Here is an 11395-nt window from a genome sequence, read left to right as displayed (position 1 = left end):
AAAACAAAGTCATTCCTAGCTTAGGGGTTAGTGACTGGTGCTTGTGGAGTAGGAGGAGCTGGGTTCTGTTCTCACTATGACCAGCATGCTTTGCATATTATTAGTATTTATTTGTTTTGTGGTAGAACCTAGAGGCCTGGTTTCCATTGTGGTAGGGGGCTGTACAAACAGAGCAATCTGCCCTGAAGCACAATCTAAGACTAGAGACAACAGGAGGAGACAACAAACCAAAGGGTGGGGGGCGCACAAGGAAATAATGAGGTGACTGGTCAGCATGATATGTAGTAGTCACAGAATAGATAGATAGATGATACTGAGTGACCATGGTTTGCAACATAATTACACCTAGATGGCCACAGATTTGTCACAATATGTTAATGAGTTCTAAACTGTCAGGTTAGTTAGTCTGGGAAGCTTCTCTGCCCTCACTCTCCAACTTCTATCTGCCCTTTTAATAATCAAAATCAGTTCTCAGCTGGGATTGGTATAGGCTAAGAAATGGTTTGTCATGTTCACAAGTTTTAATTAAGCCATTTCTAAATAAAGACTACTACAATTGTATTTGACTTGTTTTCTGTGTTTAGATGAAGATGCTTGTGTCACACCTTGAGGAAATGAAAAATTAGCACAGCTATTCTTGGAGTAAATGGTGTGCTTTAGCTTGAGATAGTTCTTTCCCATTTACTTAGAACAACTGGCATCATGTGCATCTCCTCTAGCTGTGGACAGCCATGTGCTCAGCACAAAAAGACCAAAATCAAAGAAAGCAACCTACATTGTCCAAAACTTGGGGCAGATCCTCAGCTGACATAGATCAGCCTAAGACCCATGCATCTGTTTACACCAGCTAAGAATCTGAACCAGGGGCTTCACATTTTGGTTGATGTTTCCTGGAGTAACATTATCCAGATAAATGAAAAACTAAGAACTGTAAGATAAAAAGGACCTAGTTACAGACTCTGAGAGCAAATGTGCCTGCTGGGTGCTTGAGAATACATTTTTTTTAATCTTGGGACAGGAAGGTTGTTTCAATATGAATAATTTTGGAATATTTAACAAACATTAATTTTAATAATTAAATTGTATTCAATTTAGATTAATTTAGTGTTTGTGAAAGATATCAGCTTGATAGCCCTGTAGGTCTGCACTACATTCCTTGTTCCTCAATGAATAACTTTGTATTTGGCTGCATTAAAATGCATGTTGTTTGAATGCACCCAGTTACCCAAGCACTCCTAAAAAATGAGGTACTGTATCCTGGAAAGCAGAGTGTCAGAAATGAGTCTGAAAAGGATCTAGGGGTCATAGTAGACAAGAAACGCAACATGATGATCAGGGTGATGCGGTGGCATAAAGGGCTAATGCAATCCTTGGATGGATAACCAGGGAAGTAGGTACATGAAGGCAATTTTACCTCTGTATATGACCGTGATAAGACTGATCCTGGAATGATGCATGAAGTTCTGGTGTCCACATTTTTTAAAACGTGTTGAGAAATTGGAGCGGGTGCAGAAAAGAACTCCACAAAATGAGTTGAGGTCTGGAGAAGTTTCCTTATAGTAAGATACATAAAGAGCTCAACTTGTGTAGTTTATCAAAATGAATATTGAGAGGTGACTTTGTTATAGTGTCCCAGGACCTTCGCTGGCAGAAAATACTGATTACTAAAGGGATTTTCAGCCTAACCGAGAAAGGCATAACAAGAAGCAATGGCTGGAAGCTGAAGCCAGACAAATTCAAATGAGAAGTCTGGCCTCTCTTTGTTACATTTTTTCTTCTTTGTTCATAAAATGTGGCATTTCATTCTGATCATCTCTATGGCCATCTCTTCAGATCAAGATTGGATGCCTTTTTGGTAGATATGCTTTAACCAAATACAATGGGTCTCAATATGGGGATAACTCTTCACAGAGCACCCAATAGCACTTGTATACCATTGAAAAAGGCAGCAACAGCTTGGTAGCTATAGACTTTTTGTGACAAGATGAAATAAATGTTCTAGGACAGTAACTCATTTGATAGTGAATCAGTGGATTCTTCAGAAGGGTGGTAGATAATTGCATTACCCAGTATGAATATGGGGATAACCATAATCTATTTCTGTAAAATAATCAGTGCTTAATTTGTGCCAGGGCTGAGCCCAGCACCTCTAGGTTTAGCAGTTGATAGCCCCAGCACCTAGGGGCTTGCTGCACCAGTTATGAATGTTAAAAAAAATTGCTTCATCCCTGGCACCTAATTGCTTAAGCTCCGGCACCTCTTTATTACAAATTAAGCAATGAAAATAATACCGAGTTTCCTAAACAATGAGTGTTTAAATTACTGTGTAGAAACTTACCAGAATCATTTGATCCTGATTCTTCATTTCCCTTTGTCTAGTCAAAAGGAAGTGAGTCCTGAAGTATAGGTCCTGGCTCGTAAGTCAGTACTGACTGTAAGTGTAATAAATATGGAAAGTGAAGTATTGTCTTTTTTGCTTTAAACACTGGCGTTAACAGGATGTCTTTCTGAACGCCCACAGTTTGCTGCCTCAAATCAATGGTCTCCCAAACCCCTGACTGAGTCTTCCATAGAGATGATCAGAATATTAGGGAGGAATGCCACATTTTATGAACAGGGAAGCAAAATTGTAGCCATTAAAACACACCTTTTCTATACAAATATGTTGGTGACATTTCAATGATTCTCCAACCACCTGTAAATGTGTAGAATAATGGCGAGTTCTTCCTGGAGTTCTACAGCATCCAAGTGCTTTACAAACATTAACTCATCATTCCTCACAGCGGCCTGATGAGATAAGTATTGTTATTATTTCTACTATCGTGCTAGGGAAACTGGAGCAGAGAGATTAAGGGATTTGCCCAAGCCCACAGGGAGAGTCAAGGTAAGAGCTAGGATTAGAGCTCCAAAGTTTCTGGCTCCCAGTCCTGTGCTCATACCATTGTCTTCTCTTGCTCTTGAAAGCAGGGGTGGCTACCAAATACCCTAAGGAATCTGGCACCTGTCCATTAAGATTGACTCATTGTTAACTACAGTGGTGCTACCCTCTATAAAAAATGGTGTGCTCCACTGAAAAGTCAGACAGCCTCACTGCAGGGGATCCTGGCACTGCCTTATGGAGTGTAAACCAGCCCTAGATGGATGCCTGCCCGCCTGCTGTATGGTACTAACCAGAAGGAGAAAAAAAGGAAGAAAAATTAAGCTGAGTGGCAGCAGCACTTTCCCTGAATACCAGGCAGATTGGTGTGAATAATTCAGTGTGGATTCAGAGTCACGTTAGACTCTCTCAAAATGAAATGAACCAGGTTGGAATTCCAGATGCCTCCAGAGAAAACTGGGCAGTTATCTGGGACACAGAGACAGAGCCAGTGTGCGGAGAAGATAAGGCAAGAGTGAGAGAAAGACCAAAACCCAGAGAAATGAGAGGCCAACAGTCCCAGAGCCATGGGCGGCGGGTATCATAGGCCAGGGAAAACTAAGTCTTCCCTGGCTCAGTCACTGCTGACCTGCCACCAGACACCTGGGCCATAGTGCCCTGCCCCTTCCCCAAGGCCCCCACCTCCTGCTGCTGCCTGCCATGCCTGGCAAATCTTCATCCACTCCACACCCCACACACACTCCGGAGGTCCCCACTGCTCGCTGTGTCCCTCCTCCTCAGGGGTGGGGGAGTGAGGAAGAACGCTGCCCATACCCAGAAAAGGGATGAGAGAGAAAGGGAGGAAAGCAGAGAGCCACTCACACAACAGTTAGGGAAAGGACAGAAGGAAGCAAGCAGTGAAATTAGATGTGGGATACAGAGAAAGGCAAATACAGGGGGAGAAGCATGAGAGACAGCTGGCAGGGGAGCAGCACTCTGGAACTATTGGCTTCAGTGTTTCATATCTGTAAAGTGACTATTGACTTCAATGGGCCTGTTCCTCAGCTTCAAGCTAAGCATGTGCTTACAGGCTTTGCTGGATCAGAGCCAGAGCACTCAGCACCTTGCAGAATGAGCCCATATACATAAAGAAACCCAGAGAGGGGAGACACACAGCGAGAAAGTGGGGAGAAAGGTGCAGTGGGGGCAGGAGGGGCAGTGCACAAAGGCTGGGACAGGAGACTCTACATACCTCATAGGGTGGGAACAAGTGAAGAGGGTGGGCTACCAACACAGCAAGGATCAGAAGCACAGCGCTGAGCCCCACATCACTCAGGCCATTTGTGCTGCCAGCCTTTTCTACTTAGGTCCTGAGGATGTTCTTTACAAAAATAACTAGTAGGTTTTTGCAAACAGGCGATTAACTGCTTTAATAAAAATAACAAGGAGTCCGGCGGCACCTTAAAGGCTAACAGATTTATTTGGACATAAGCTTTCGTGGGTTAAAAAACACTTCTTCAGATGCCATCGGACTCCTCATTGTTTTTGTGGATACAGACTAACACGGCTACCCCTGATGCTTTAATAAACAATACCAAGAAAAGTAAATCATCATCATGTCCCCATTACGCCTGTGGTGTTTAGGGCATCGACTGAGCTCCTCCACTCCTGTCTGTTTCTGGCAAGTCTTTCAATGGTTCCCCAGCTGTGCCCCAGGTTTTTCAGCTCAGCTTCCACAGCTCTTCGCCATGTTGTTTTTGGAAGGCCTTGTTTTCGCTTGCCTTGAGGTGTCCAACTTATTGCTACTCTAGTGATGGAATCAGTTTCCATCTGAAGCACATGACCGATCCATCTCCAACTCCTCCTGACACTGACGGTGCTCAGATCTCTTGGTTGCACTGTGTCAATAGATCTTGGTTTGAGATTGTTCTGGACCAAAAGATACAGATTTTTCTGAGGCAGGTCATATGGAATGAAGACAGTTTGGACATTTCATACTTTCTCATTACCCAGCATTCTGCGCTATAAAGTAATGTTGAAAATACGCAGCTCTGATAAATCTTGAGTTTGGTTTGGTATTGTATTTTGATTATTTCCAGACTGTATTTAAGCTCCTGAAGGTGTTCCTGGCTTTATTGATTTTGTTCCAGATGTCCCAGCTTGTTCCACCATCCAAGAAGTGAATGCTGACCCATAAATTCCCCAATGGGGCTTGTTTTGTCCCAAAGCACTGAAAGAAAAACTTTGTTTGTTTCATTGAGGGCCCTTAAAGAAGCGCGTATTCAATGTTGTTCAGCAGAGCTGCACATGCATAGAAAAATGCTCCACCCCCCTGCAGTGCATTGGGGTCTATAAGGGCCGGGGCTAAGCTAGGACACGGGGGAAATGGTAAAAGACCCCAGAAAGGATCATGCTAAAGAAAACCCTCCATTTTGCCTAGGTCTCTGGTACTGCTTCCAGCACCAGCTTTTAGAGAGTAATATTAGAGCAATCCCTTGTCATCAGCCACATGGAGTGTAGGTTCATCAATGGCTATTAGCCAAGATAGTCAGAAGTGCAACTCCCATGCTCAGGTGGCCCTAAGCCTCTGCCTACCAGAAGCTGGGACTGGAAGACAGGGGATGGATCACTCGATAATTGCCCTGTCCTGTTCATTCCCTTCGAAGCACCTGGCATTGGCCACTGTCGGAAGACAGGGTACTGAGCTGGATGGACCATTGGTCTGACCCAGTATGGCCAGTCTTATGTTATCAGGCTCGTTCAGGAGCCGGAGTCTGAAAAGCAGAAGAAATAGGGCAAGATAATGCAGCTTGCAGAGTTTTAGGTCAGTTACATATCTATAACCCATTTATAAGTCGCCTGTCCCAGAGCATTTGTGCTCTGTACAAGCAAACCCATTGTACAATCAAATCAGCTGTAGAGATGGCACAGGGTGGGTCTCTAGCAGAAGCTGACCTGGCGTCTAACATGGACGAAAGAACTGTTCTCACTAACTCTTTGCTGTTCCAAGTATTACCTAGCACTTGAAGTCTAAAAATGTTGTTTTGCCAAAAGCAACAAAGAGGCTCAAGGCGCTGGGATGGGAGGGGAAACAGGCGTGACAGTTCCTGATTTAAATTGCTGAAGATCGACGTGATCCTTCCTTCCAAAATGGCAGGGCAGTAAAGCAATTTTTTAAAGGTATAAGACACTGAAGTTTTGGAGCCTGCTTTTCTGGCAGCGACATGTGAGTGGCATTTAGCTAATCTCAAGCTTCAGCACGATTTCAGGTAGAGTGAATTGTTTTGACAAGTGCATATGTGTTTTCAATCCGAATGAACACTACCTGTTAATTTCAGAGCGCTAGCTGCACAGGGGCAAGTTCATACATGTAGGGAAGAGCTGCATGAAGGTGGGGAGATAATGCAGTCTCTCTCTCTCTCTTTCTCTCTCTCTCTCTCTCACACACACGGTTCAGCTGTCTCCCTATCCAAAACCTCACCTACCCATATTTATACAGGGCACCAATGTATGGCAATTGGGTTTTCTCTGCTAGTGCTCAGCGTTTGTGACTAGGCATAGCCCCAGTGTACCCTGTGTGCGCAATCCCAAATGGCTCTGGACTTTGACATACTGAAACTGGAGCCATCGCTTTGATTTCCAGGTGACGCTTTGCAAACTTGAGACACGGTGTAGGGGAAGCGTGAGGCGAGCAGGCATTAAAAAGAAAATCTCGGGAGCTGTTATCATTTCCATGCAGCGCTGGAGCGTGGGGTAGGAGAGAGAGAGAAACCCTCCAGCACATCAAATGTGCTCGTGCCATCAAATCTCAGCCAGGGAGCCAGGCTACGCTCCTATGCACAGACACGCGTAGCGAACCTGCCTCACTAGGGGCATTGCCGGGCTCCCAGGCGACAGCCCCCTCCCTGCCCTGGCTGGGGTTTAATACCTGCACGAGCCGCTCTGCTGGCGCCCAGAGCCCCCGGCCGGCCGCGAGGGGTTCCCCGGCGCTGGCGGGGCGCGCCCAGCGGGGAAGTGAGGGGGGCGGCCGGTGGTCGCCATGACTGGCGCGCGCGCGGCAGCCGGCTGAGTGGGGAGGCGCGGCCGGCGCGGGAGCTGTCCCTTCAGCACCATCGCGCGGCGCGCCCGCTCCGCCTCGGGCAGCCCGCGGGCGGCGGAGCCAGCATGGGAGCCCTGCCGCCGCTGCCCGCTGCCCAGCCCCAGTGAGCGCACGCCGGGGAGAGGAACCCCGGCTCTCCACCCCCCGCGGCTGCCGACTCCCCTGCCCAGCCCGAGCGCCCCGCCTCAGCGATGCCGGCACGGTGCTGCGGGACGCGCCACGCTCCGGCCGGGGCGCCCAGCTGCTGAGCGGACAGGTAGGGCGGCGCGTTCCCCGGGCGGCGGCGGAGCCTGGCGGGCGGGTCGGCTGACGCGGCGCGCTCCCCTGCTGGGGGCCAGAGGCGACCCCTGCGGAGGACGGGGAGCCCGAGCCGGGCAGCTGGGGGAGTGGCCCTCACGGGGCTGCTCCGCGCCAGCCTCGGCCCGGCTGGTCCCTGCACTGAAGGGCGGGGCTGGGGTCTCCCATCCAGCCAAACTGCCCGGGTAGCAATGCCCAGCCCCGGCCGCCTCGCAGCCCCCCAGGAGCGGCTGCGATTGCGGGGGCGCTCCAGGCTGAGGGGCCAGTCACCGTGTTTCACGCCAGGTGGCTTCTCCCAACCCGGGGCGAGGCAAGCGGAGGCCAGGCAAGCCCCGGGTAACTGATGATTTCCCAGGGACTCGCCGCCCATGCTAATTACACTGTCACGCTGCTAAACCTCCTCCGAAACAAAGGACCAGCCCTGAGTGCATGTGAGCGGAGGGGGCTGGCTCGGGTGGCAATGCCCTGGCTGGTAAAAGGCCAGAAGGAAAGGCAGGAAACGGGGGAAAGCCCCATGGGTTCGCCACTGGCGCTGATTTGCGGTTTGATCCCATTCTAGGTCTATTCCCGGCGCCCCTTGGAAGAAGCTCACTATGCCCGGGCAGAGCCTGGAGGATTTCTCTCTGGCTCATTCGGAAGACAATGAGATCAGCATCAACGTCGGAGGCTTTAAGAAAAAGATGCGATCCAACACCCTACTAAGATTTCCCGAAACCAGGCTGGGCAAACTGCTGAGCTGCCACTCAAAGGAGTCGATATTAGAGCTCTGTGACGATTATGACGACGCCAAGAACGAGTTTTACTTTGACCGGAACCCCGAACTTTTCCCCTACGTGTTACATTTTTACAACACCGGCAAGCTCCACGTGATGGGCGAACTCTGCGTGTTCTCCTTCAGCCAGGAGATTGAATACTGGGGCATCAATGAGTTCTTCATTGACTCGTGCTGCAGCTACAGCTACCATGGGAGGAAAATGGAGCCGGATCAAGAGAAATGGGAAGAGCAAAGTGACCGGGAAAGCACCTCGTCTTCGTTTGATGAAATCTTGGCCTTTTACAACGATGCCGCCAAGTTTGATAAACAACCCTTCGGAAACGTCAGGAGGCAGCTCTGGTTAGCTCTGGACAATCCCGGCTACTCTGTCTTGAGCCGAATATTTAGCGTCCTGTCAATAGTGGTTGTTCTTGGTTCCATTGTGACCATGTGCCTGAACAGCCTCCCGGACTTCCAGCTGGTTGACAGCTACGGGAAGGCCGAGGAAGATCCTCGGTTTGAAATCGTGGAACATTTTGGCATTGCATGGTTCACATTTGAGCTGATGGCAAGATTTGCAGTGGCTCCTGATTTCTTGAAGTTTTTCAGGCATGCCCTGAATCTGATTGACCTCATGTCCATCCTGCCATTTTACATTACCTTAATTGTTAACTTGGTTGTGGAAAGTAGCCCGGCTTTAGCAAATTTAGGTAGAGTAGCCCAAGTCCTAAGACTAATGAGAATCTTTCGCATCTTAAAACTTGCTCGACATTCAACTGGCCTCAGGTCTCTTGGGGCCACTTTGAAGTATAGCTACAGGGAGGTAGGGCTTCTCTTACTATACCTCTCTGTTGGGATCTCCATATTCTCGGTAGTGGCTTATACCATTGAAAAAGAAGAAAATGAGGGTTTAGCCACCATCCCCGCTTGCTGGTGGTGGGCTACAGTTAGCATGACCACAGTTGGCTATGGAGATGTTGTCCCAGGGACCACTGCTGGCAAACTGACGGCGTCTGCATGCATCCTAGCTGGTATCTTGGTGGTAGTGCTTCCCATAACGCTCATCTTCAATAAATTCTCTCACTTTTATAGGCGTCAGAAGCAGCTAGAAAGTGCCATGAGGAGCTGTGATTTTGGTGATGGAATGAAAGAGGTTCCATCAGTCAATTTAAGGGACTATTATGCTTATAAAGTTAAATCCCTTATGGCCAGTTTTACCAATCTGAGCAGGAGTACTCCCAGCGAACTAAGCCTAAATGATTCACTGCATTAGACTGCAGGTCTGACAGCAGTTTGCATGATGTGCACCAAGAGCTGTGTTTATAAACATTTTCCTATTCCTTGTTTTTTTTCTAGCATATAGTGTTGCTGACACTGCACTACCTTTGCACCTAACAGGAAATTTAGTTGCAAACTGACAGTTTGCACATTTCCATCCTGTTGCATAGAAACAAAATGCTCATTTTTCTAGACAAGTGTTTCTGTGTCCATGACACTAGTGCTAGTGGTGCAGTGCTGATTTGTTATTTGCTTGTTTCCTTTAGACGTCCTTGTGTGAGCAGAGAAATGAGTTAATCCAGGGGAAAACACACAACTTTGAAATTAACAATGAAATAATCTGTTTTCACTTACATTGATGTGACAACTCTTAATATCTGTACATTTCCCAATTTGTTTAAAGCCCTCACAAGGCAGATTTTAAAAAGAGCATTTTAAAGTATCTGACACTAACTGCAAGTTAAAAACTTACTTGTGAATAGTTTACATAGTAACACATTGCCACCTTGTTATGCCTGCTAATACTAATATTAACCACCTTTGAAAACACGATTGAGTGTAGCAGTTCAGGGAAAATTGACATTTATTTGAGAGCACATGTATTAAAGCACTGGGTGTTCTTTTGAAATTAAACATGTAGTGAGATTTTCAAAAGCACTCGGCATTGTCTAACTCTGCTTCCAGCCACATCAGAAGAAAAAATCCCATTGACCTCACTGGGAGCAGAGATAGGCCAATACTGAGCATTTCTGAAAAACATACCCAAAGCTTTTAAATTATGAGAGCTTTAAGGCCACATTTTCAAAAGGAGTGGCAGATGTTCAGCATCTCTGAAAGTCAGGCCCAAAGGAAGGAAGAAGGAAGTGGGCTTCAGAGGAAGTTGGACTCCCCAAAATAGAGGCATCCAACAATTAGAAGCCACATGTGAAAACTTGGGTCTCTCTAGAGTATGGAAATATTCCAAAGTGAATGATAAAGGGAGTATTTTAGGAGCTGACATTTACCTACTGAAAGATGACTAATTAAAAAGATAGCATATGTATTTCTGAGATACAGTCTAATTTTGTCAGGGAGGACTGTTTTGATGCTTGGCATGAGAATTAAAACAGGTGTCCATGGTAAATAATCTCATTAAGATTTCTGCAGATGAAACTCTAAGGGAATAAATATAGCTAGTATTTCTACTTAAAAAATGGTTCAGAAAAGGACTCCTGTCTTTCAGTTCAGGAAGAAGCATTAAGGCTAAAACCAAGAAAGGGCACCTATTGGATCAGATTCTCATCTGGTCCAATGACTTTGATGATTTAAAGCAGCTGATAATCTGACCTAGTATTTGTAAAGTCTGTTTTAAACAAGACAGCAGATCTTGATATTTTATTGTCCAAGTCATGACTCTGCATAAACTAATCTTATGAGTACTCAAAGTTGTCTCTCCCTGCCCACTGAAATGGTTTAAGGAGCAATACTCTCAGCTCAGACACTGCCCTCTCTACCATACTATCATATTTCCTGTTTACTAGCAAACTGTGCTGTCAAGCAAACTACCAGTACTCATCTGGCAAAATAGCTCTTTTCTGTTCAAACTCTGCTATATTGCCATCCAGTTATCTATTGTTTTCAAGTCAATTTGTAGTATAGCAATTTATGAAGATAAGGTGGGTTCAGAGAATAGATTCAAATTAGGGAGATTAGGAAGTATCTTAAAGCACTAAGGCCAAAATTGTCACATTTGGAAGCCTAAAATTAGGCATCTCAATAATATTCAGGCACTTGAATAAAAAGGGCCTGACTATCACAGATGCTGCGCATCCACAGCTCACCTTGGGTCAGAAGGACATAGGAGTTGTCAAACCACAGCAGACCAGAGGTCCAGCTAATCAGTGTGCTGTTTCTGACAGTGGCCAGCACCGCATGCTTCAGAATAGGTAGATGTGGAATAACCTGCCCATAATGCAAATTTCTTCCCAGCCCCCTTCAGTTAGTGGTTGGCTTATGCCCTGAAGCATGAGAGTTTATATCCCTTCTAAATGTTTTTGTTTAAAAAAAATCCTTTTTGATGTCCATATATTTCTCTGTAACTTCAGCAGGAGATATGAGTGCTCAGAACCTC

At 46.4% G+C, this 11395-nt stretch overlaps 1 protein-coding gene across 1 annotated transcript; it reads left to right on the top strand.

The window, feature by feature from the left end:
* The first annotated feature begins 7033 nt into the window (after positions 1-7033).
* KCNS2 (potassium voltage-gated channel modifier subfamily S member 2) lies at positions 7034-10635 on the top strand. The gene is made up of 2 exons (XM_054017028.1): positions 7034-7212; positions 7813-10635. The coding sequence occupies exon 2, from the start codon at positions 7847-7849 to the stop codon at positions 9278-9280; it is 1434 nt and encodes a 477-aa protein (XP_053873003.1). The 5' UTR covers positions 7034-7212; positions 7813-7846; the 3' UTR covers positions 9281-10635.
* Positions 10636-11395: the final 760 nt, after the last annotated feature.

Source organism: Malaclemys terrapin, chromosome 2, assembly GCF_027887155.1.
Source record: "Malaclemys terrapin pileata isolate rMalTer1 chromosome 2, rMalTer1.hap1, whole genome shotgun sequence".
Classification (NCBI taxonomy): Eukaryota; Metazoa; Chordata; order Testudines; family Emydidae; genus Malaclemys; species Malaclemys terrapin.
Note: the sequence above shows the minus strand (reverse complement) of the source record. Positions and strands in the feature narration are given on the sequence as shown.

Excerpts from the sequence above, each read along its gene's own strand:
- KCNS2 (XM_054017028.1), top strand. The coding sequence starts at position 7,847 with ATGCCCGGGCAGAGCCTGGAGGATTTCTCTCTGGCTCATTCGGAAGAC.